The sequence below is a fragment of the Apus apus genome, chromosome 1, assembly GCF_020740795.1.
Source record: "Apus apus isolate bApuApu2 chromosome 1, bApuApu2.pri.cur, whole genome shotgun sequence".
NCBI classification, from domain to species: domain Eukaryota; kingdom Metazoa; phylum Chordata; class Aves; order Apodiformes; family Apodidae; genus Apus; species Apus apus.
The window spans coordinates 186,695,124-186,722,769 of NC_067282.1; the positions used below are offsets into that span (position 1 = coordinate 186,695,124).

At 38.2% G+C, this 27,646-nt stretch overlaps 2 protein-coding genes across 5 annotated transcripts in view; one reads left to right on the top strand and one right to left on the bottom strand.

The window, feature by feature from the left end:
* ALG12 (ALG12 alpha-1,6-mannosyltransferase) overlaps positions 1 to 27,646 on the top strand; it is a 1,030,719-nt gene that overhangs the window by 20,456 nt on the left and 982,617 nt on the right. The window lies entirely within an intron of this gene.
* On the bottom strand, positions 2,072 to 27,626 carry ZBED4 (zinc finger BED-type containing 4). Of its 3 annotated transcripts, none has more exons than XM_051629803.1 (3): positions 27,464 to 27,626; positions 21,590 to 21,667; positions 2,072 to 7,369 (listed from the first exon to the last, which is right to left on the bottom strand). In XM_051629803.1, exon 3 carries the CDS (start codon positions 6,957 to 6,959, stop codon positions 3,441 to 3,443), a length of 3,519 nt encoding a protein of 1,172 aa, XP_051485763.1. In that variant the 5' UTR covers positions 6,960 to 7,369; positions 21,590 to 21,667; positions 27,464 to 27,626; the 3' UTR covers positions 2,072 to 3,440. The 3 variants fall into 3 exon arrangements, with proteins under 3 accessions (XP_051485763.1, XP_051485780.1, XP_051485771.1); XM_051629820.1 differs by lacking the exons at positions 21,590 to 21,667; positions 27,464 to 27,626 and adding exons at positions 8,680 to 8,756; positions 19,395 to 19,417; XM_051629811.1 differs by lacking the exon at positions 21,590 to 21,667.

The window sequence follows — 27,646 nt, forward strand, 5'->3', positions numbered from 1 at the left end:
AGTCTTAAAAAAATCACAGAATGTTAGGGGTTGGAAGGGACCTCTGAAGATCGTAACGTCCAACCCCCCTGCTGCAGCAGAAACACCTAGGGCAGATCACACAGGAACACATCCAGTCGGGTCTTGAAAGTCTCCAGAGGAGGAGACCACAACCTCTCTGGGCAGCCTGTTCCAGAGCTCTGTCACCCTCACAGTAAAGTTTTTCCTCATGCTGAGGTGGAACTTCCTGTATTATAACTTGGTGCCATCTCCCCTTGTCCTATCACAGGGCACCACTGAAAAGATTGGCCCATTCTTGACATCCACCCTTCAGATATTTATAGACATTACTAAGATCCCCTCTCAGTCTTCTTAAGACTAAACAGTCTCATGTGTTTCAGCCTTTCCTCATAAGACAGCTGTTCCAGTCCCTTCATCATCCTTGTAGTTCTCCATTGGACTCTTTCCAGCATATTCCTGTCCCTCTTGAACTGGGAAGCCCAGAACTGGACACAATACTCCAGATGTGGTCTTACTAGGACAGAGTAGAGGGGAGGAGAACCTCCCTTCACCTGCGAACCACACTGTTCTTAACGCATCCTAGGATACTCTTGGCTCTCTTGGCCATGCGTGCACATTACTGTCCCATGGATAACTTGTCCACCAGGACCCCAAGTTCCATCTCCATGGGGCTGCTTTCTAGCAGGTCAACTTCTAATGTACATTGGTGCATTGTGTTTTTTCTCCCCAGGTGCAGGACTCTACAGTTATTCTTGTTGAACCTCATTAGGTTCCTCTTTGCCCAGCTCTCCAGTCTGTCTAGATCTTACTGAATGGCCGCACAGCCTTCAGGTATATCAGCCAATCTTCCCAGCTTTGTATCATCATCAAACTTGCTAAGGATACACTCTGTCCCCTCATCCAGATCACTGATGAAGATGTTGACTGGACCCTGTATTGACCTCTGGGGAACTCCACTAAGAACTAATAAACTAAGAACTAAGCCCTTAAAAAAAAAAATATATATATAAAAAAAAAAATTTGCAGGTACAAATGAAGTAGGCTAATTTTTAACTGATAACATTTTTTAAATATTGACTAGTTGTCCTGCTTTCAGGAAAAAGCAAATGACAAGAAGCATGACTAGAGAATTAAGTGTCTGTTGGAATAAGATGCAAATTGGGGGCTACAAAATGCCATCAGTAACTTTGCACATGAGAGTTACACAGGAGCTACAGTCAAGACTGCCTTCAGAGGAGCTGAGCTGCTTGTCCCCAGAGAACTGGGATTTTCAGGTAAACCTGTTCAACATCAGCACTCCTGCTGGTATGATATGGCTCTACAGTGCTTTAAGCCAAAGGCTGTGCCTACATTCAAGACTTGATCAAAAAACTGTATCACTTGTTTAAAAACAAAACCAAAACAAAAGGAAAAAAGTTTCTTCATCCTCTACCTCCCTCTTTACTGGTCTGGAAGATCAAATACCTCCTTTACAAAGGTCAAGGTTATATTCACAGTTAAAATGCAGGGAAAACCTGAGATAATGATTAACCAGCAACCATTAAACGTTTCTCAATAAGCTGCTTCAAACTCACCTAGCTCCAACTATACATAAACTAGAACAAATTGTTTTATTACTGCAGAAAAACATGTGCTGCTCTCATTTAACTCTAGAAAAACAAAGGAATATTTACTGTTGATAGAACTAAAAGTTACTCTTCAAAATACTGAAGACAAAATTCAGTATTAGTTTTTTCCCCAAGTACACTATATAATAATTTCTTAAATAGTACAGGTATAAACACAACTGATAGAATGGCAATTGAAATACCTGAAGCCATAAAATGTTTAGAGAAACATCATGTGGAAACCAAAGCCAACTGGGAAAGCAACAGATTTTCCTGAGGTTGAATAGCTTGAGTGAAATGAAAAGAACCAGAATACAGGCTTAATCGCAAAGAGCTAAAAGGAAACAAAATATTTTCACATAGCATCTTCAGTGGTATATTTACTATTACAATTGTATAAACTCACTTTTATTCAATGGTTGTCTTAAATCCATCTGAAAATAAAAGGCAGTTTTGACTACCACTAGAAAATTGCAAATAAAATGTTTAATTTCAGAAACTGAGTTCACCATTTATAAATACACTAAAACATAGTAAATGCAAAATTAGATTAGGCATAGGTACAGTATTTTAACAAAGCTACAACTTTTCTAAAAGGTCATAGGCAAATGATGACTTGTTTCCCAAAAAGTATTCAATGAAAACTGAAATGAGAAGATTAATCTTTCTATAGTTTAAAAAAAAAAAAAATGGAGAACGTTCCTTTCAAATTAAAATGCTTGCTGTTATTTTCCATCTTACTTGAAGTTTTGAGGTCTCTATATCCCATTTGCCTGATGGACACCAACAGTTAAGAATCAACTCTACTACATAAAATTCTAAGCAGTGCACCATATCCATAAGGCTATTACTCAATATCAGAAGATTGGTTATTTCTGTACTAGGAGCTTTAAGAAAGGCTGTTCTACACAACTGAAATTACATTAGGAGTAATGGATCAATTTTTACAATAGGGAACCTCATAGTTTTGATGCACTAAAGATCAGAAAAGGCTTTAGAATTATATTAGAGTATTCATGGTAAGTTTCTTGCCTTTTATGTACCTGGCATTAAATAAAAAGCATTAATTCACAAACTTTGATAAGACTTCCAAAAAGCTTTTATAAATACCCAGAGTATTTCTGTAGTTCAGTTAATATCTAAAACCTGAACAGGAGAACCCAGAATGGGAAGATTTACTACAGATTTCTGTATAACTGACATTCCATGTAATTTCAAATTGAAGATTTATTTTCAGATACTAAGTCAATAGTCTCCTGTAAACGCATCTTCCTCAATAACTCTTCTTAATCCTTTAAGCACTTTAGAGCTTGCAGTTAGAAACACCACAAGATAAAAGACGGCTTGAACCTCATATTTCATGTACAGCTTTCCTTGACAACTACAAAAGCTCTTTTGTTGCAATTAAAGCAATGTTCAACTAAAATACAGTACCTGGTTTATGGTTTTTACATAATAATTGAATAAAAAACTACAGAATAGAACTGTTTACATCTTTTTTTGCCCTTCTATTAAAACAAATGACTAAGCTTTTTTAAAGTTCATTTACAATTATGGATTAAAACCTACATAATTTTGTATAATTTGACAAGACAGGCTATCTCTAGTGTGAACTTTTAAAAAACATATATACAATATCTGGCCTGAAGTTCTATGAATAAGGCACATGTAGACATATTGAAAGCTGAAAAAAATGAAACTAAAATTTGGAATTATAGTCACTGATTAGATGTCATACATGGCCCCTACTGGAGCAATTTAAAAATCCAAGTTATAGATAGTTAATATCCAGTGAGCAACAACAGATTTAGTCTACCAGTTTGTTCATTAGTTTCAATACTGAAAGTATATTACAGGAAGATTCACTTTCAAAAAGATAAGCTTTTCAAAGTGTTCAATCATTAACCTTGACTGACTAAAGTTGTTGCTTTCATTGGATGTATTGAACAATCTCTCTGAAGGAACAATGCTTGGTGGACAACCCAAGAACCTGACAGCCAATTTTGACAGTACTGGCCATGATGACTTCTTAAAGTTCCAGTAAGTTAGAGGATCACAGTTATGCTCAAGCACTTCTTCCTCCAAGTAAGAAAGCACCATTTCCTCCGGTAACTTTGCTCTCCCTTTCAGGTCTTTTGTTTTCTTCATGTCACCCATGAGTGACCAAAGACTATCTTCTCCACATGAATTTGTAGATGGTGAACCTATATCACATCCATTGGAAACAGGTTTATCATCATCTGAGGTAGAACTCATTATTTCCAGCTCCCTGATTAAGTCTTGTTTATATTGTTCAGCTTCCTCTTCTGTAAATAAGGATGTTTTATACCGGGGATCCAGAAGTGTAGCAAAAATGTACCTTGGATCATGAAGTGTGGAGGACAATCTACTCACCATAGCTTCTTTCAAAGATTTCAGCATAGTATCTATGCCCATTGTTTCCTCAAATAGCATTTCTATTTTCCTGTTAAGTATATGAATCATTGGAATCACTTGGCTCAGAGTAGACATGTGTGTACTCATCTCCTTGCTTGCAGCTTCAAAAGGTTTGAGAGCATGACACACTGACTGCATTACTTCCCACTGATCACAGCTTATTAGCTCTCGAAAGCTGCACTCTATTGACATTTCATTAATTGCTCTCTTCTGTTCAATAAGACGTTCCAGCATATGAAATGATGTATTCCACTTTGATGGAACATCTTGTATCAGCTGATGCTGAGGCAACTCATACTCTTTTTGAAGCTCAGCTAACTTCTCTTTTGCTTTTGCTGACCGATGGACGCGTTCGCAGATCTTTCTTGCAATACTAAGCAAATTCTGAACCATTCTCTGGCTTTTAATAGCCTCATTTACAATGACATTAACAGTGTGACTAAAACATTGTACACTTGAATGATCACCTTCATTTAAAGTTTTCTCTATGCTCTGATTATCAGTAACAGTAATCCCAATCTGAAGGCCGATGGAAGTAATCCATGTTTCCCACCAGTACTCTAACTGCTTTTGAATACTGATTCCATTGTAGTCACAATCAATCTGTGATACATTTAATAGTGCTGAACAATGGTAATCCTCACACTGCGGTCGAAATGAAGACTCAAATGTTACCCAGTGAGCTGTCAGAGTTAGATATTCTCGTGTTTGGTTGCTCATCCATATTCCGGATGTAAAATGGATCACTCCACTTTCAGCTTCTTTAAGATGTGAAATAATTATTTGTTTTACATTATCATACATGTCTGGAATTGCTGTCCTAGAAAAGTAAGACGGAGAAGGTAAAGAATACTGAGGTTGTAAGTATTCAAGCAGCCTGTTAAAGCCAATGTTGTCTACAAAAGAATATGGCTGAAGGTCCAGTGCAATCATTTCGGCTACGAGACTTGTGATTTTTTTGGCAACTGGGTGAGAGTCACAAAACTTATCATTGGTTTCATCAAAATTTGAAGAGCCTAGTAACTCTGTGCTCAGTGGCATATGATTATCCGTAGATGAGGATAATACCGTCTCCGAGGCATCAGTTTTCAATACATTGTTATGAAACCGCTGCAAATGTCTTAGAAGGCAACTTGTGCCTAGATTTGTTGGCTTTTTCCCCCTACTTATTGTACGTCCACAGTGCATACATATCACTTTTGTTGAATCTGCAGAACAAATTGAGAAATGATTCCACAGTTTTGAGGTCTTCTTACTATTAACAGGAAATATGATTTGATTATCATGTGTAACCATTGTAGGCAAGTCAGTCAACTTTGAGGATGAACATTCTGCAGAAGCCAAAGTGGCGTAAGGAGAATTTGCCAAACCCATATCAAGAAAGCTCTTCTGGTTTCCAATTACATCAGGATGGCGTCTATATAGATGTCTCATCAAGCAGCTTGTTCCCACATCTCCTTTCTTACCACGACTTATCATACAACTGCAGTATCTACATACTGCCTTTAGACTGTCTGCAGGTGACAGAGAAAAGTGGTGCCAAACTTCTGATTTAAGCCTTTTCATAATCCTTTTATTTTGCTGAAATACAGCAGTAGGTTCAAATATTAGTGGACCTAATCCCTCACACTGTTTCTCAGGAGATGAAACAAAGGAAACTTCACCTATATCATCAGAAGATGACAGCATTGAGTCTTCCACTAAAGCATCTCTAGAAGAGAGATTAGTATGGATCTCCTCAGAGATTCTGTCTGGAGAAGAAGAAACAGAAGTTGATTCTTTCATTAGTTTTCCAGGAGAGGCTGACATAGAATTCAGATCACTATCTGAGGGTAATAAAGAAGGCAACAGGGTTGGAGGTGCATTGTAGAGAGGTGGTATGCTCGTACCACCCCCATTCTCTTGCAGGACAATGGAACGATGGGCTCTCCACATGTGTCTTATTAAACAGCTCGTTCCCAGGTCTTTTCCATTTTTCCCTCTACTGAATTCATTCATGCAGTGAATACAAACAGCTTTAGAATTATCTAGAGGTGATAAATAAAAGTGTTTCCAGACAGCAGACCTCCTTCTGGATCCTGATGTGCTCTTTGGAATTACAACAGTTTTTTCTGCTACATTCTCTGCATTGTCATCATACTGGTTGTTGGGTAGCTGTGGAGATGACCCAGCCATGACTTCTTCTTTGACACACTTCTCAGAAACGGAGAGATCTGATATTTCTTCAGAAGAAACAATTGAAACAGATTCCTCAATTATTTGATCTGGAGATGGTATTTTGGAAGCCATTTTCTTGACCAGTTTTATAGGGGATAACATAGAACTCAGATCTCCAACATCTGCAGACTGAGGTGGCAGCAACAATGCAGGTGAAGAAAAGGAGGATATACTTGGCATACTTCCATTTTCTTTTATTAGTACAGTGGGATGGGCTCTCCTCACGTGTCTCATGAGACAACTGGTACTCAAGTCCTTTTCATTTTTTCCCCTGCTAAATTCTTTCATACAGTACATACATATTGCTTTAGTGCTATCTCTAGGAGATATAAAAAAATGGTTCCAAGCAGGTGACTTTTTCCTGGAGCTTATGTTTCTGCTAGAAAGGAGGCTTTGTGTCACAGCTTCCATTGCTACATCATACAGCGTACTACTATACTGAGAAAAAAGAGATCCATAATCATCCTCATTTTCTGTAGATAAGTATTTGCCAGCGTTGTTAGAAATGAAGTTCTTTTCTTTGTCTTCCTGTTCATCGCTGCTGTCTGAATGTTTGAAATCATCTTGTTCTGTTTTTACATCTATTCTTTCTAGAGCACAGTTCATGCTGTCATCTTCTTGCTCGACTTTAAAGTTAGTGATTTTACCCAATACGAAATTACCATCCATTCTGGGGGAACCTCCTTCACTCTTGTCCATGGATGACAAATTCTTCTTGACAAGTCTTCATTTACTAATAAATATAGAGAATTTAAAAGAGTATTCAGAATTTGATTAAAACGATGTAATTTGCATACTGAATGCAGAAACACAAATGTGCGTATGTGTTAAACTAATCTCCAGTTTAGGAATTCCTGTATCCGTGTTGTGCATAAGCAAATATTATTAGTCATAAAAATCCATTTTTAAAATTATAGACTTAATTAATGGAATCTCATTTTTTCCCCAGGATCAGGACATTTCAGGTCATAGATGAATGTTCTCAGAGACAGCTACTGTTAAATGCTTCATGTTGTAGAGATAATCCTAAAAAATGGATGGTCTGTTTTCTTGTTGAAGGAAGCCATTCTGCTCATCTTGACTGGGCAACTGGGATTCTTCTGCACCATCTAGAAATAAAAAATAACAAAAAAAAAAGAAGATAAAGTTGGCTAACACTTTAAATAGCTACATTAAAGGTGAACTGAAAACATGCATTAAATTTTCTGTGGGTTTTCTTTTCCTTTGAGATAAAAACAATGCAGAGTACTATTGCAAAAAAAACCCAAAAACAAGCAAACAGCACTCAGGCAATACATTTATTGTGGGCAAAGACATGCCTACACATGCAGCTCTGGTTCAGCTCTGACAAAACCTACAGTCCAAGCGCCACTTTTGTATTTGCTTGGACAGACTTATACCTCATCCTACATCCTAATTCAATCACTGCATAATCATATATACATACATGTGTATACCAACTTATACTATATATAATGAAGACAAGCTGTCATTTAATCATGTTAGCACATAAATATGTAATTTAAACCAAAGGTTAAGTCATACTCCTGTACATGTAAGCTCTTCATTACTGACAGCAGTGTTAAAAACTACATTTTACAAGAAACCTCTGTACAGGTGTCCAGCATTGTCACACTAATCTCTCTTCCTCTGACCATAGGCTCACATGGTTATATTCATGCTGTAACAATCCCAGACAACACCCATTCTACAGAAACAAGCTACTTTTAGAGTTTCATGATTAAAACCAAAAATGCTTAATTTAGGATAATAAATGTCATATACCCACTGAGGCAAAAAGCATAAGAACACCACTCAAAAGAAATGCACATATGGTGGCGCCTAGTGCAACTGCCAGCTCAATTTCTCACATACCCAAGGGTTATACTAGAAAGCCCATTTACACCAGGATGGCTCATTTCTCCCACGGGTAAAGATCTTCCCCACTAATGTTTCCAGTACAAAGAATAGGTTTTTGAAGTATAGCTGCATATAAACCACAGGGCAACAACAGGCTCAGAACCACCTACTGGCCCCACACAAACTTGAAGAAGATGTCTGCATTTGTCAGCCACTTTTTTTTTTTTTCTTTTTACTACAATACTATCAGAATTTTCATTTTTGCCAAACCTTTCCCCACTTATTCTCGTGTCATTAATATAGTTATTGGTACCTTCATTCAAGGTAACAAACATTATTTTGATCACACAGGTGATGCTACACTATGCACTCCAGTTTGTGCAAACTGGATTTGATGGGACTTTCTCCCCAGCTGAAGGCAACACAAATTTGAATTGGTTATTTTAAAAATGTCTCACACAATTTTCTTGTGATACTCAAACACAAAAAGGATTTCAGCAGACAAAAGGTGACATTAGTCAAAGCTACAAGACACACACAAAGTCTAGGTTGTACTCACACATCCATTTACCCCCTGAATCAGACCAAGTTCATATTAGCTTTTGTCATCTATTTTAATTTATACTTCTCAGAGATCTGTTTAAAAGAGAGATCAGAAGCACTTATTTCCTATGAATTTCAGATTTCTAGAAAGCACATTGTAGCAATAACTTTTTCATTCTTTCCCAGTGCAGGGGCAGGGACAGGAAAAAGAAGGCACAACCAGCTTATTGCTGCTATTTTAGGAAAAGCGAGATGGAGCAGCTGGAACTTGCAAAGAGGAAAGCAGTAACTCTGGTTTTCTTTCTATGAAAGTTTTAGTGTTTGTGCTCTCTCTCTCCCCTCAGGAAAAAAAAATGTTTTCAGAACCAAAAGACAGGATGGTCGAGCATGAAGAACATCAGCCCTAACAAGGGGAGAGACTTGAAGAAAAAGAAAAGACTTGAAATTTTCAAAGAAATGTAATACACTATACACTACTTTCCACAGGTTTCTAAAATCACACCTAAGACCAACTCTGGAAGCAGAAACTAAATTTACATCGCTCAGTATAAAACTGAACTAAACACATTAGTGATCACAAACATAAGATAATACAGAAGCATGTGCATCAGGGATGAGGATGAGCATAAGACAGTAGACAGAAATCAATCTAAGAGGATTTTTTTTCATATTTATTTTGATCTAATCTGTGAATTCTGAGCTTGCACTGCAAACAGGAAAAGCAAGAATATAAAATAAGCTGTTGTGACTTGGCATCACAGAATAGAAAGGCTCAAAAGCAAGTGACTCCACACAGGGCTTACAGAACATAAATTATGCATGTAAGTGCCAAGTTACAATAAGCACATTATAGATTCCTAGCTAGATTTGCACAAAATACATGCATGTATCAATTGACGTGGGGTTCTGATGAAGTTATGCACAATTTCTTTGCCTTAAAGCAGGTAATCACATCTCTAGCCTGCAATTCCTCTAACTTCTTAATTATGCCAAAACAAGTCTAGGCTTCGAAAGGAAAAATCCATGAAGATGCTTCACTTGTCCCTATCCTGACAAGCAGTTACTGCTTAACACAGCTATGAGTAAGGTAGCCATGACGGGAAGACTTGGAAGCCTCATAAATGAAACCAGTTGCAAACTTCACAATCATACTTAACTAGATTGACAGTCATTAACAATTAATTAACAATAGTCAAGTTCTTAAAATTACCAGCCATTACATATTCAATTAGACCCTAATAATCTTAACCTAAATTAGCTTTGAGTACACAATACCACTGAGCTGATGCTGTGCAGTTAAATACTCACGTCTACAGTCCTCGATCGTCTTTGTTGCTGAGGTTTAGGTAAACAGATGAGAGCACTATCTGAACTCTGAAGCAGGAATCATGGTGGTAGACTTCTTTCTTCCCTATTTCTCCTTGTTGTCCTTGGGTGTTTTTAATGCTCCTTACCTCCTCCACCAAAAAAGGGTGTGGGAAATTAGTCTCATCTGCTCCTGACATTATTTACCTTCTTTCCTTTACTATTCTTGTTCCACCAGAATTCTTTCCTGTTTATTCCATGTCCTTTAGTTGTGCTTGCAGATTTTACTACTTGAATTGTTGATTCACATGTTTTTCCACCCCCTATTTGTGTAATTAAACATAGGTCTCGCTTTACAGCTATTATTTCTATACTTACCTTTAGATGTGATACAAAATGCTTGATGTTAGGAGGGTTATGCTATTAGCAGTGTTACAAAGCATTTATACACTGTGGCCACTTACAGTATTTTAGTGTAGTTAAGACCAAGTTCAAGATAAGAAAATGTAAAACTAATCTGGTCCACTTTATGGCTGATCTAAGTTACATAGTTACACATTTTTCTGGACGTTGTTGCTGCCTTCTAGGAGAGCAGAATAGCTAAGATTCTTAGAAGAGAGTCCTTAGGACTGTTAGATCACTTCCTGGAAATCCTCAAAGTTGGAAATCCCTTAGCAGATTCTGCATGGGGTTTTTTTTCCCCATTTTTTTTCAAACATCTAAGCATGGTCTCTATTGTTTTGAGCGTTACTACAACTTACCGTGAAATTAAGTCAAGCCTCCTTCCCTTCAAACACCTGACGGTTCAACCCAAATTTTCTTCAGAATACAGTCCCCAAAATGGTCAGTTAGAAAGTTAGATGTGTTTTTCATCTCCCCCTACCATGCCAACTCCATTTGAGTCAATGTGTTCTAAAAACAAAGCACCTCATCCTAATTTAAAATTTTATAGTAATCTAGAACAAAGTAAACATTTGTTTATGGCCACCTTTACATAGCTTATTTACCCATGGGACACACACTACTTGAAGTTAAGGACTACTGCTAAACAAACAGGATATTCAAGGAGAAGGACAATGTTTTCAAAGATATAAAAGGCTACAGGCAGTCAGTTTAAAATTAATTATTTATGCCTTTGAAATGTCCTCAGTAAGATACAGACAAGCGGCGAAACAAAGAGAATTAAGAGTCACCCTGCAACAAAAATAGTCACAGAAAATAAACAGAACTAGAGAACAATTATATCTACTCAAATGTACTCCTCAAGACTATTAGTTCCTGAGTATTTATAGACAACCAGCAGTTTGCTGTGGTTAAGAAGCTGCAGAAAGACTTCATAGGATTTTCCATTGAAAATGGGATTACTGAAAGCATATGGTAGTTTCCAAGTATCAGGAGAATGTTATTGATCCAAAGAGTGCCACAGCAGACTGCCATGACCAGAAGAAATCACTGCTGAAGGAAGAGGGGGAAAAAAATAAAAAGAAAAAAAAAAAAGAAAAAAGAAAAAAAGAGAAGCACTGGTGTCTTGGGATTGCAGAGTATCTGTTTGTAAAGGAGATAGTGGCCTGCAAACTTTAAACAATTTTACAATTCAGGTTGGGTAGTATGGTATGTATTCTATATGGTTCTACCATATGGTAATATGGTAGAATAATGATCTAGAGAAAGGAGTTTAAAACAAAAAACTTTAAATTATTATACAAGTGCATATAGTGCTTAAATATAAACACACACCTGCAAAATGCCAGAATAGCTGCTTCAAGAAAACTGCAAAATGTGGAGACAAAGTGAAAGCAGAACTATTTACTACATTGAAAAGAAAAATAATCAAAATAGTGACAGATTTGTAGTGTAAGAGGTATACAAAAGCACATGAAAACCACACATTTTTACTACCTTTTTTCTGTTTTAGAATAAATAGTGCTAATCTTGTTTAATTTTGGAAATGTACAGGTATCATTAAGAACACCAAGTAAAAAGAAAATCCCTAAAAGCAAGCAACACATGCAATAAGGAAGAGATATTTTAAGAAATTATTACTAGCTTCCTATTCAATGGTAGGTTCTATGCTAATTGAGGAATGTTTACTGAAAATAAACCACAATTACACAAAAAAACCCAAATTAAGAACTAAAACAAAACACAGATGTAGAAGCTTGTAACAAATAAGCAGAACATTTTTATAAATGTATAGCCTTGATAAACCTTGCCACTTTTCAGTTACAAATCCCTTGAAGAATGAAAACTAAGAGCAGTCACATATTCTATAGGAATTTCCTATCACAAAACACCAGTACTAGCTCACCCATAAAGAACTGCAGAAATTTGCGAGATACTAAGCAATTAAAATATGATATTAGAAAAGACTGCAAAATTAGCATGTTAGTCACAGTCTGAAACATGGTTAGGTCCTATGCTCCCATCTCACTGAAGCTCACAGGAATCTGCACAGATGTAAAAGCATGAACTAGTGGATGCAACAGCGTAAAGGGGATCAAAGTACAGAAAGTCAGGTTTAATACAAGAAACAAGTTGTTCTGGGCCTCATGGAAGATACAATTTGTAGAGGATTGTTGGGAGAGAAGAGGAAGGTAAAGCCACCTTTACTATTCCATTACTTTTCTAGTCAACTGAAAGGCAGATCTTGCATTAATCAGTTAACTGTTTTGGTTTTAGAAAGGTATTCTCTCCAACCTGGAAAATACCTCTCATGTCCACAACCTCAAATGTTACATCTGGACACAAGAGAGTAAAGAGTGGTGTCACAGTTTGACTCAGGATCAGCAATTAAACCAGCAACAATAATGCTCTCGATCTTCTCCCCCTCTGACCCAGGTAGTTAACACTACTACCAATACTGTACATTGCTCCTAGTTGAAAGGAATACTCTTCACCCTAACTGAATACTGGAACAGCATATAAGAATTAGCACAAGTAATATTGGACATTTTTATTACTCTTATATGAAAGAGTTGAAGTTTATAGGAATTTATGTACTGAACAGAAAATATGTTCTAAAAAGTTGGAGAACAGGAATCACAATAACAAAAAAAATATCTAAAGTCAATAAATAAAAACTCCTCAAAAGGGCATACATAGAAAAAGGAAGTAAAAAAGATAAACTATTACTTTTGTAAGTGTTCTCTTTACTGGAGAGAAAATCCCTTATGTTAGAAACTGGAAGTATTTTTATTTTACTTTTCTCCTGCTTATATATTTTAAAAGTGTTACATGAAAGTAACAAAAATAGAATTTTTTTAATATTGGCTGAGAAATAATATCTAGGTTTAGCTTTTCTTCTATCACCATCTGGTCTTGGAGATGGCTAAATTTTTCCCTACATGACGCTTTCCCAATTAAAAGGGATGTAAATATTTTATCCTTCATGTTTTGTTTTTGTTCTATTTATTCTGCCATGAGTTTTACAGGGTCATCTTACTATGTGGCTTATCCAAGGTGTCACTCTCACTAAGGCTCCCTAAGTACTCCTAAAACACCTGGAAAATTACAAAAAAAGCTTTCATAATTATTTTTTAAATTCTATTTTGAAGCACAGAGGTGATTAAGGGAGTGGAACATCTCCCTTACGAAGAAAGGCTGAGGGAGCTGGGTCTCTTTAGCTTGGAGGAGACTGAGGGGCGACCTCATCGTTTATAAATATGTAAAGCCCGAGTGTCAGCAGGACAGAGCCAGGTTCTTCTCAGTGATGTTCAGTGACACGACAAGGGGCAATGAGTGATGACCCTGCTCTGGCAGGGGGAGTTGGACTGGATGATCTTTCAAGGTTCCTTCCAACCCCTAAGATTCTGTGATATAAAGTGGTAAAATACAATCTGCTAGTGCCAAGTTCTATTTTTTTAGCTATCTCAAGACTCTTCTCTCTTCTGTTTCCCCACCAACACCAAATTAACAATAATACAGGAAGACAACAATCAGAAGAACAACTCAGAAGTGACAATTTTAGTCTTAGACTTTTGCTAAAGGGACAGCGTAAAATTACAATCTAACCAGCACACAGGAAACACCTAACACTGCACACACTCCAACTTCTCAAACTTAGCCTCTTGCCCTTTTAAAAGCCAGTTTATTTTGTACATCTCTTTTGTCCTCTTGCTGTTGTAAACATCAAAACGTCTATAGGATTCTGGTTACCAAACTTTTTTCTGCTATTCCCTGAAACCTCAGGAAAGATTCAATAACTAAAAGCCCCAGCTTTGTACAAACATCCCCACCTCAAACTCTAGAAGATCTGCATCGCAGTGCATGGAAGAAAGTGTACACACCAGCACCCCCTGCACAGAACTACACTGTCTCTTACACTGATGTGTAAAAGGAGTAGAAGTAATTCATGACAGCAGCATAACTGAAAAGAAATGGTATATTAGTATATTTCCATATTACTACTACTTAAAAAAAACAAAGCAGAAATGGAGTGAGATTTCATTTTCAAAAATAATTTTTAAAAAAAAGATCTGGTTCTTAATTCAGTTCTTACACAAGTATATCCTCAATCACGAAACTGTTTTAAAAGATTGAGATAATGCTTCTTTAATATTATACATTTTGTATTATTTTTTTTTTAAATCTGATATAAATGTTTGTGTTAGTATGCATATTATTCACATCTGGCTGAAATCCAGTTCTGGCATCCCTGTTTAGCACCCAATGGATTTGCTAAACATGCTCTGTACCCATGTGTTTCATCAGTCCTCAGTGATACAGGCTGACTACTGAGCATGTTTAAGAATAAAACAGGTGTTTTATATTGGGTAAGGAATCAAAACTCAAATGTATTTTTGGAGAAATCAGTCTTCATATTTTATTTGACAATTTATTAAACAAAAAACTCTCAAATTTTATATTTAAAAAAAAATAAGCAATACTACAGTGTTGCATGTACCACCATATGTAATACTATGTATCACCCACCACAAAAAGTAACACTAGTCACATCTACAACCACCTGATAAGCCTTCAGATTTTGCTTTTTTTTTCCTAATGATTCCTGTCCCAGCTTTTACTAAGACACTGCTCATAAAAAAAAAAAAAAAAAATATCTGTCACAGTAAGTAAATTATTTTAACATCAGTCTAGTGTTCGAAATGAAATGTAGTGTTGTTTTTGCATCCTAGTGTTAGAAACATAGTGTCGATTTTGGTTTTTTATATATATACCCTAGTGTTAGGAATATAACAGTTTGAGAGAAGGGAGATATCTGGGCATTCCAAGGACACCAGGAGTGGTTTACGGTCCAAGAAACTGAGGGAGTGAATTGGGCTCCATCTGGGGATCCGAACATGGAGAAGGATTTATGGCCTAAGATAAGACCGAACAAAGCCACTTCTATCTTGCTCCTCGGGGCAGGATGACACCAGTAGGTATAGATCATTTTGTTAATTGGGAAAACAGCCAAGGGGGCAAAAAGGTCAAAATTTTACCTTAAAAGGTAAAAAGTAAACTGCTAGAATGGAATGTGTAAACAGAGGCGGGAAACTTATAGGATAAGTAGAAGTGCCGGGTAGGCTGTAAGCCCTGGACCACCCAGCCAGTGGGGAAACAGGGGAGGGAACCTTGCGTTGGGAATAGGGAACATAAACCGTTATTCACCTTACTATGGGTGTGCCTACTTGTTTAAGTCACCCATTCTTGCAAGAACGTAAATAAACTGTGCTTCGCTGAAGGATCTGTTTGGGCCTGTTCACTGGCACGACAAACATTTCTCACACTAGGATCCAAACTGCCTCTTAAGCGCTAAAGTGATTCTCATTATCTGTTATGATACAAGTGAAGCAGAACTTGCAGAATATGTTCCTATGCTATTGTTCACACCTACCAAATGGCAGATCTGTCTGTCACTTGTTCAAATGCTGATGCCTTAAGTAATAATTTAATTAAAACTCTAACCAGAATTTTTCTAAGTCTTACACATCAGTTCAACATTGCTCCAAGCGGAAGTTATAAATTATACTTGTTTTTTCATTTGTATTTTTGACAAGTATTGTATGCTAATAAGATGGAGCAATTCTTAATGTTACAAAAGATTAGGTGGTTTTCTTAAGAAAAAAAATACTGATTTTGTTAAATGGCTGAAGCATGTATTGTTTGTTTGATAGAAATTTTAGTGCAAGAGGTGAAAGCTGCTTTTAGCATCTAACACTGTACAATTTGGGGCTGAAGGGAGGGGAGATGAACAAGGGTTTCAGTAGCACAACAGGAGAGTAAAAAGAATATAAGAATAGAGTAAGGAAGATGCATAGCTATTATCACAGAACGGGAAACAACGAAAAGGACAGTAACAACAGATAAGTTCAAAAGAATGAAAGACAAAAACCCAAAACTTTTGCTAGAAAATAACAGCCTGCTTTCAGAAAAGCTTTGGAAAATTCAAAGCAAAGCTCTGACACTTCTTTTATTCAAGTGTTCAATTCCTCTGCCTAGCCCATTAAAACCTTCTCTTCCTTCTCCTGTGCAGTTCACAGGTGACAAAAGAAATGGGATAGGATTAGGGCAGGAGTCTCCTGACTCGTCCATCTTTCTAGCTTGCAATACAGTAAGAAAACATTTGCTCTTTAAAAAAAACAAACAAACACAACCAACAAAAACAAACACAAACCAGTCTAGCTTTAAACTCAGTAAGAGTGAAGCCTTAAGCACTTTAAGTATGATTTTGAACAGATAAAAATGAGACACCTGTAAGGAGAAAGCTCAGAGTTACAAAGCTGAATAGGCACGATGATAAAGAACGGAAAAAGCAGTTAGAAGAGGCACACCATGTCTTGGATACAGTAAATTTTTGGATTCTTGCTGAAAACATCCATGTAAGTATAAAATGAAAAAAGCTTACAAAACAAACAGGGTCCTTTACAGAATGCAGTATTATATTAACCTGTCTGAACTGTAATTTTTCTAAAATAAAAAAAAATAAATTGAACAATATCTGTTGACCTGCTACAAATACCCTATATTATTATTTATTTTGATACTAACCACATCAAGCCTGAATAATTCTGTTTTAAAAATCCTTCACATCTACCCATTAATCCTACTCTGTGTTCATACTGATCTCAGTTAGTCACACATTGTCAGATAGTTTCACTTGTACTATGGACAGGGTTTCCATGATTTACATACAGTGTATTCATGTATGTGTAATATGACATAGTACTATGCTTATATTATGTGTTTGTATCCTGGAATGCTTGTACATAATAAAAGCAGGTTATAGAGTCATAGTCCCTGAAAGACAAAACATATTTTTGAGAGGACAAACAGTAGTTTAAATACTTTGTAGGGATTTTTTACAGCTAAGTTTAAACAATCATTCTTTTGTCACAAAACCTTATTTCAAGTCAAAAGATACTGAAGAGAAGAGTAGTAGTTCAGGGTAAGTATCTTCATTTCTCATGCAACAATTTAAAGAAATATATCTAGATTTTACTTGAAGCAAGGAATAGATCTTTACTAAATATACTAAACATGACAGAAAATAGTATTCACAATATCAGATAATTTTTATAAAGTTGAGAAATACTGAGTTTCATCTTGCTAAAGAGCACTAGAACTGCAACAAAAACAATTGGAAACTTTGAAGCCAAGCTTCCATATCACATGCAGGCCTAATCAATCATGCTCATGACAGGGTGAACTTCTTAGGCCTCAAGTATTTTTTGTTCAATATTTTCTAAGTAAATCATACCGTTCTTCAGTAGTATCTGACATTTTCACCCAATAACCCAGCTTAAAAAACAATGACCTTAACTCTGCTTCTGTCTCTCAAACATTCCTCAAAAACTCCCCACATTCCTATTAATAAAACAGGGGAGGAGGGAGAGAGAGTGTACTCCTCCCAGTGTAGTCCCTGTTCACTTGTCAAACAGCCTGTCTCAAGCTTCCATGACAAGGGGTCTTTTCCCTCAGCCTCTTTTAGGGACATATTCTCTTTGCTTTCTTCAAGGCAAGGTGAGACTTTGCAGCAAAGACTCAGCTGACAACCAAGCCATGAAAGCTGACATTGTTTCCTCTAGTACTACATTGAGCATTAGCAGGAAATCCAAAGAGACATCCCTGTCCCTGGTGAACAAATAGCTCAGTCTCCTCACAAAAGAAATGGTTCATAGGAGAACCATCCTACTACTACAGTCACAGATTTTAATGTGAGCAAACAAGGTTTTGCTTGAAGAGCTAATGAAAAATAGAACAAGAACCTTACACTGAGAATAAAGCTTTTTGCAGTGCCTATCTTAGCTACTGCAGTTCATGTGCTTTCATTCATACAATGCAACTGTAATTTAAATAAGTTTTACAGAATAAGGTTACATGGGTGTTTTATTCAGAGTAGGATCTAAGACATTTTTAGTACAAGAGCAGGTAAAGAGGGATAGTCCTTGCTGTTCCCATTTGCTGGATTTCTATTATTACACAGAAACCATAATAATTATTTTAATAAACATAGCATTTTGTGAGGTACAGAAAAGGGAAATAAACAAAAACTTTAAGAGAAAAGAGAAGGATCAGGAAGATCCATGTTCTTTATAAGCATCACTGTATATATCCTGTCATAAACAGATGCAATAAGGCACAAAAGGAAAGGAAAAGAATGGAACCTCAAGTTCTCCTGTTAACCACTGTCAAAAGCAAAGATGCTGTCAACAGCATGGTGCACATGCTGTCTGGGCTTCCTGAAAGCTGACCCGCTCTTCCTACTATTTCAGTGGCTACTAATGACAAGGCACAAGTGAAAACCTCTCATGTAATGAGTATTACTACTCTGTTGTCTTTTGGGTTGTTTGTTTGTTTTCCCACTGTCTGTAGATATACTCCCACAGTTATTAGTATATCATGTTCCCACCTTTAGTGCAGAAGAAGGGGAACCATAGACTAAAAATAAAAAATATTACACAATTTCCATTATCTATGCCACATTTCAGCAAGGATTTTCAGTCCCAAATCTTAAATAATAATAATCTTAAGAGCTGGAAGCCAGTAGTTGGGTGGGAGTTAAAAAATTGCAGGAGTTTCCACACTGCTCTTTCTTCTTCCACCTTCTCATAGTGCTTCTAATACTACTGGACCCCTTTAATCAGGAACTACATTTCATTCAACTACCTAAACTGCACATAAAGGCTACTGCATAGCATGAATGGGAAGACTAACTCCTACAGTGGATGCTAAAGGATTTAAACCTATAATGTTTACAACGTACTAGAACTTAAAAATAAAGAAAGCAGTTAACATTTGTACAGCAGAACATTTCCGCCTCTGTTCTCAGAAGACACTTCAGCTCTTTGTAAGTACCCATACTACCAAAACAGGGCCTTCTTAATCACAAATAAAGAAAGCATCATAGACAGAAGGAACATTTGCAAAATGCTAGCTCTCTATGCCACACCACTCAACTCCAGGAGACAGTATGCAATAACTTACTCATAATATGCTGCATGGTGCAATCTGTACTGATGAATACATGACCTACTGCATATTGATACACTGAAACACAGAAAAAACAGTCTTCAGCTACCATGCCATGAAGGGAACATACCCAAGCAGGAAGTAGTATAAGATCACTTAAAAGATTATGTATTTGACATATTTATCATATTTCGTATTTCCCAAAATAAACATGTAAAAGTGACCATGTCCTATAAAACCGTAACAAATTAATTAACAAAAAAACGACAAAAGAAACTGTTACAAGGAACTCAAAATATGTACTATAAATGCATTTTTTGCCTGACCAAAATTATCTGAGCTCTGTTCCAAAGTGCTTACAACCTGAACTTCAATGAAGCACATGAATATGACAAAAAACAGGTGATAAAATGTATAGTTTTCTGTTGGAGATCATATTGGCATTTAATTTCTTTAAGACTAACCACCTGAAGATTTTATTATCTACCAGAACAATTGAACTTGCAACTAACAGTTATTTCATCTGGGATTGTAACTCAAGAAGTAGTTCTTGAAGTTATTAGGACCAGATACTAATTTTCAATAGACAGGTAGTGCTAGCGTGATTTTTTTTTCATTGAAGGCTTTTAACCTTGAAAGTCACATTAGAAAGGCACTTTAGGTAGAACTATAAAATGCTACAGTGTTCAACATGATGTAATGAAACCATGCAAAGTATAAAGTGACCAGTGGTGAGTATATTAGAATTGAGCATTAAATCCACAAGAGTGAACTTCTGGATGTTTTGGCAAAAGCAACATTGTTCCTTTTACCAGATTTCTGTACAGTGGTCTATAACTAACTTGAAAGGGTGCTGCATACAATGACTACTCTTTCCAGCTCTTTGCTGATATTATGAGCCTGGAAAGCACTAGCAGGTCATTTTTTATTAGACTCTTATCCACAAGCAGATTTAGTACATCATTAAATCCCCCACACCTTTTCTAAGCATCACCCAAGAAAACTTTCCTTCAAGACATGAATCTGAATGATGCTTATATTTTATTTTCCTGTGGAGGGCTGAGAGAGTTGGGGTTGTTCAGCCTGGATATGAGAATGCTCTGGAGAGACCTTATTGGTACCTTTCAATACTTAAGAGGGGCCTAGACAAAGGGACAACTTTTTAATAGGACCTGTAAGGACAAGAGAAGGGGCAATGGTTTTAAACCAAAAGAGGGTAGATTTAAACCAGATATAAGGAAGACATTTTTATACAGTGAGGGTGGCTAAACACTGGAACTGGTTGCCCAGAGACATAGGAAATGCCCCTTCCCTGGAAACATTCAAGGTCACTTTGGACAGGGCTCTGAGCAACCTGCTGGGGATTGGACTAGGTGTCCTTAAACCTCCCTTCAGAAACCAAACCATTCTATGATTCTGTGACCCTATCAAGACTTCCTGGCTCAGCATTTTACCCATCTTCAATATTTTGTCTATCTGTTGCTAATATGCATGTTAACAAAAGAAATAGGCAGCTTAAAAGTTGAACTATTTTAACTGGGCCAGGGGTGGGGGAAAGAGTGAAGAAAAAATAAACAGAGAACTCTGAAACACTACGCAAGAACAACACTTACTGTTAAAGTACATATAAATACTGATCTGCATATGAACAATTATTTTCTACTCCATCTTAGTCAGGAATCTCAGGCTTCCAAAAAATCTGTACTCAACAGCTCCATCTGAATATATAAAGGAAAAAAATGTTTGTGACAAAAACCTTAGAAGGAAATATTAAAATTTATCAGTGAGGACATCAAAATCTGAATAGGGTGAGTGTAATTTGAGCATAGGATGAATGTCGCATGCAAGTTACTTCCCCTTTTTTAAGGGGCAGACTGCAAGGTAAGTAAGGATGTATATAAGCCTGCTGTTGCCAAAGAGTAAGAGGTGCCCCACAAATCAAAATAGTTACCATTATTGTAACCATTGTAACACTGTAAAGATATCCAGGCTTCCAAATTCAATTTCTAAGTCTCAGGCATTCATACAGACCTCCTGCTACATTATTAAGCTACATACAAGACATATAGGCATACAATTATTCATGACCTTTATCCATTGGCTTACCCTAAATTAATAACAACAATACAAGACCCACAACAAACTAGCTGCCCACTAGTTTATTGAGGAAAAAAAAAAGAACAAACCCCCCCCCCCCAAAACACACTTACACATCTGTTCCACTGCATGCAGGTGGCTTCATTTGAGGTTAAATACTTGCTATTCAAACTTAATGATGATGATTGTATCTACGGAAAAGAAGAAAGTAATTACTTTCAATAAACTTTTTTAGTCATGTTAACTGTCACAGTGGCAAGTCATGATATGTTTCGTTTCTCTTTTGGTGACAGCTTCAGGAGCTCCAATTACATGACAAGCTCTCGCTAGCCCTTGTAATTGTGAAGAAAAATTAGAGAGTTTTAAACCATGACACTCTACAGCTCCAAAGAGCTCCAAAGCAAAAACATCCAAACAGCCAATCCCACCCCCTCACCCCCCTGCAAGAACAGTACTAAAAAGATTTTAAAATAAATTTTTTGTACTTGTCTTGGCACTGCTCCACATTTATATGCTGAGGGATGACTAAAATCTCATGATGAATGAAACCAAGACTACACTACATGCAACATTTCAAAGGAGCTTGCTTGCCAACTCTTTTGAATGCGTGACAGGATTACTCTGGCAGGTTGTTACACCTTCTCTTCATGAGCTAAACATACCACTTACACACTGAACCTAGTATGTGTACTAATCAACATGTAATAGCATAGGATCAGCACAAGATTATCATTCCTTGTGAATAAGAAAGGAATGACAGCAAGTAAAGCACATTAAGTCAGATATTTTGACTTAGCAACAGAACAGACCAAAACAGTCTATTACAAGATTTATTTCTGGAGTTCTGCAACTTCAGTCCTACTGACCATTACACAGACATGAGTGCCATTGTGCACAGTCCCCAGCTGCTTCACTACCCCAGTACACTAAAAAAAATGCAACTAAGAAATCTTTTTGCCACCTTAGAAAATTGAGAAAGTAAACTTTGACTCTAAATCTGAATGCAGAAAACACAAAAACTCTGCAGTGCTTAGTCACCAGGATGGTGGTTCGTCTTCTTTTCCAAACTTCATCACGGATCAAGAATCAGCAGGGGTTAAATCAACAAAGCGTTCTCTCCACCAATCAGTGCTTACTGCTCTTACTTAGATTGTGAGCCAGTCATTGATATATACACACATACACACATTCTTATTTTTCCTTCAGAAGGAGCACACCTCTCTGAGGGAGGAAAGTTCTGATTGTTGACTCACTGTTCATTACGGCATAAACTATACGTAACTTCTTTTACTGACATTTTCACTTTAAAATACTTCTATACTCCCTCTTAAGCAAGTGAAAATATCTCCAGTGCTGTGTGGCTGGCTAATTTGACTGTTAAGATGAGACACTTCAGCTGTCCCTACTACAGCGAACGTTTAAATAATGTATACAAAGAGGACGGTGTCAGCCAAGGAGACAGAGACCCACCCGAAGCAGGAGCAGTTAGGGAACTCTCAGAAATGCGGATTCACCTCCTCAGGCAAAGTAGGGAAGTGAACCTGGCTCTCCTACATTCCTTGCAAGTGCCAGAGCCTTCAGACAACAGGCAAGACACAGTACAAATAATGCATCTTTATCCTCCCCGATGTCTTTAAAAAGGAATACAACAAAATGCCTTTCCCATTTTCCCATTCTTTCATTTGTTAAAGAATACTATAAAATAGTTTGAAGCTGGGCCAAACATCTCATTCAATTCAAATTAATGTTTGGGTTTTCTTGATTGTTTGTTTTAGTGAGAAGAATAACAAAGAAGTCATTTTAGCTGGATCTGAGCTTATTTTCTTTAGAGCCAAATACAGATTCAGAAAAAAGCACACAGAATTACAGCAACAGGTAAGCTGCATAATTACTGAAATGCTAATTAAATGAACCTATTATTTTATTATTGCCATGAGACAGATTTAGTATACAGTTTAAAAACCTTTTTCCATACATTTTTTGAAGAACTGAAAAAGATTAATGCTAAAATATGTCACAAATATTAAACCATGCCTATTTTCAGCCATAATTTTCAAGCTATTGACTACTGAAATTCAGAACTGGCTTTTGTATCAGACATACAGAAAGTTAGCACACTCAGTACAAAAATTACTCCTAACATACCAAAGCTAACATATATCTGCATGATGCTAGTGAGTGTAAAGTAGCAGACGTGACTAAAAAAAAAAACCAAACCAACAAACCCAAACAGTCCAACAAGCTTTCAGACAGCTGTAGTTGTAACAGGGAACTAGTAAACCTCTAAACCTTCAAAGAGATACTTGTCCAACCCTACATGTCATTACAAAACAAAGGGGGAAGGAAAAGAGGTGAGAGATGGAAGGGAGGCAAGTGTGCAGTAACAGCTAAACAGAACACACAGGCTGCAAGTTTATATAGAGATTATGGTAATACCGTAATACTTCTTATGTCGACATCCACTGAAAACCAGTCCTACACAGATTATAGGAGAGACTGGTACTTCACTTCGCGATATTTTGTTTTGATATAAAAAATTCACAATTTGTTCTGAATTAGCACACTTGAATGAAGTACCTTAAAAATCAAGCTCTTTCCCTGTTGTTGCTTTAACAGACCATCGTAATATGCTGTCTCATCACAAAAAAAACCCAACAACCAAACCAACCAATCAATACTACCATAGTTAAACTATGTATCACACTACATAATTTCGAATAGAAGTTCCTCTACTTCAGGGGAAAAAAAAATTAAAAAATTATAAAAGCTTCAGTTGTTCTTACTTCTTGTTGTGTGTTCTTTAAACTCTAGATTTCACTTTAAAGCTATCTTCAGACCACAGAAACTACACATTTTTTCACCAATTGTTTTAAATCAAACAATCCCATAGCTGTGAATTGACAGATATTGATGATGCCAGTAACAAATGCAAAAGGAGCCAGGTTGCACAGAAAAAAATCCACATTTGCCATGTGCAAGAGACTACCTTTTTGTGACACCTGCTTTGAAAAGATACAACAGAACAGATAACATTATGTAAATTACATAAATTAATGTCAATACTAGTAAAATACCTAGATAGACTCTACTTAGGAAAATAGTAAATCATTATGATGAGTTAAACACTATGGTTTACACTGTGCAAAATCCATAACTAAACTATCTGTAATACTGTTTTGTAGTTAAACCTAAGCTAATATACATGCATAATGACATCTGTTTACACAAAGCAGATTATTTTAAGTTGTACAGGGGCAACCCCATAGCACTAGATGCTCATTTTGAAGATGAAAACTCCTATAAATTAAGAGAGAGCCTCAGAAGACAGGATTTACAAAATCATTTCATACAGTCTTTACTGTGAATGGTGGTCAAATGCAGCAAGGTGTTGGAAGATATAACATGTGCATTCTTTAATTCAAACTTTTTCAGAGCCACAAAAAAAATCTCCAAGGAGTTCTCATATTCAGGATTCTAAAATTTAGAAGAGAATAAATTCCAAGAAAAAGGGAAGAAAAAAAGATAAAATGGAATCAAAGGCCCTGTAAAACAGTAATTACTCCCTACAACCTCAGAATCTGCCAAGACATCCTTCTGTAATACCTAGTTCTACCAATGTTTGATAGGAAGATAATCTATTTTATGTGAATAGACAATTTTAAATAAATGTGGGAAATGCAGTCTACCTCCTATATTTCCAAAAGACCTGTTATAAGCCTTAGTGATGTATTAGTGTATTGAAGTAGACCTCCTTTGCACTAACCACCCATGACCCCATGACACTAGATCGTCTGCAAACACAATTCTTGCTCAGGACGTTTGCACTCTAGGTTTAAAATGAGCCAGAATTGCTGGAAACACCAAAGAAAGAGGCCATAACAGACAAGGTAACATAAAGACAGTAAGCATTACTCTAGGCCCATCACTGTCTAGCCTTCCACTGTTATACACCTTGCCTTTCACGTTATGATTGAGGATGCTGTACCCATCACAATTTTGCTTTATACAGAGTAACAGGAAAAGAGCTACAGTTATTCAAAAGCACAAATGTTTAGAAAACTTTTCTCTGAGATGCTCAGACTAGGTACTTCATTTTAATTATTCTCCACCAATTCTTACATTTGTCTGCTCTGGAGAACTTCTACAGAATAAATTCCTCATCATCTGCTCAAGTTGCAAGATACTAGCACCACTAAGTATCAAAGCAGATAGGCACCCAGCCATATAAAAACCTCCAGCACCTTGCCTGTTGGTCTTATACCTACAAAATAGCACTCAAATTTCTAAGGGTCCACAAAATAATTTCTGCTACTTTTAACATACGTAACAACTATGGAGGAGATGCAAGATCCACAAAATCATCCTCTGTAGGAAATAATAATTAGAATACCCCTGCCAAGTATTTGTACCAATATAGGCTTCCTAGTAGCAGTGTGGAATCTTGGGGATAGTTGATAAAATCTTCCAGACTTCACTATCACCTGTATGTACTCCACCAACACCCTCCCAAGTGTGCACATCTGTGCTTTAAGTGAAACACTGCATTACCGAAGATAACCTTTAGAAGAATGTAACTGCACTACTCTCTTGAAAAACAAAGATACATGCACATATATAGTGGGCCACACAGACAACAACACATAAGAAAAATCTGATAAGCATGTTTATGTTATGGGGGCTAAAAAGACTTTCTCTGTTTGGCAGTACAGGGATAGCATGAGCCCGCACACACTAAATTATTGAAATGTCTCAAAGATGCCCCCCAGAAGCAAGATACGACTGCTTCTAACACAAGCACGGAGGAGAAAGAACTGGGGAAAGAGGACTTTTTTCTACACTGCAAAGTGAAACACTACTAAACTTCGCAATGATAATTAGAAATACTATTACTACAAAAGAGGCCTTTTACCTTTTATTACATTAATGCAAGTTTTCACACTTTTAGTAGACTGCACGTGTAGCAGACAACTTTAAGAGTATCAGATATCCTTTGAAATCTAGTCAGCGTTATAACACAGGCAGCCTCTACCATCAGCAGCTGTCTCAGTGTGGATCTAGAAGTCACAAAAAGCATTTTAAAGCAAAATTACTGCGTATCAAGTAGAAAACGAAAGAAGTAGTACAAGAAAGTTAAATTCTGCCGTGTGCACCTCTCTCGAGTGGCTCTGCTCGAGAGGGACAGGGCAAGGAACTTCACCCCACGCAGGAAGAGATGCGGTGTTTACGCCGCGGCCGAATCCGCTGGCGGGCGCCTCCCCCCCTCGTGTCCCGCGTCCTCGAGGGGAAACGCTTTTTAGGATTCCCTGGGCTTTTCGGCCCCGGACGAGCTCGCCCGCCGGCCGGTCCCCCTGCAGCCCCAGCCCGCAGCGCGCGGGGAGCAGCGGGCTCTCCAGCCCGGGGGCTGTTCGGACTATCTTAGCTCTGGATGGCAGCGGCCACATGTCCACTGCTCCCTCCGCGGGTCCGGCTCCTGCGGCCACCCCACGGCACGACCCCACCAGGTGGGAGCGGGCACGGAGCCCCGGCCGGTCCCGCCGGCCCGCGCCGCGCACAATGCCGGGCGGGCTCGGGGCGCGGCCAGCGGTTCAACGGGCACCCCTCCCGGGTGGGGGACGGCAGAGCCTGCCGGGCGGCTCGGGTCAGCGCCAAGTCCCAGGGGACCGGCGACCCGCGCCCGCCGGGCCGGCCGGGCCCCCTCCCGGGGCCTCGCAGACAATGGAGCCAGCACCGCGGGCCTAGTCCCCGGCTTCCTGCGCCGCCGCCCCACCGCCACACGCCCCCTCCCCGGCCTGGCGGCGCTGTCCTGCGGGCGCTCCCAGGCGGGACGGGGTGCCGCCGGGCCCGCGGCGGGAGGGTCTGGCCGCGCAGGCACCGGCGCCGCTGAGGCAAGAACCCCGCGGCGGCGGGGGGGGTCGGCGGGGGCCGAGGGAGGGCGAACCGGACCGCCCTGCCCGTCCCCCTCTGGGTGCCAGAACGGTGCCACTCACCTCCCCGGGCGGCCGCCGCGGAGAAAGCTGGAGGTCGCCGCCACCGCCCGGCCGGGCCTGAAGGAGTTAAAAGGAAGGGCCGGGCGGGACCGTCCCATTCATTAGCCGTGCGCTTTGTCTCCGGCCGCCGCCACCGCCGCGGCGCTAAGCAGGCTGCCGCGGCTCGGCCGCCACGGGGCGCGG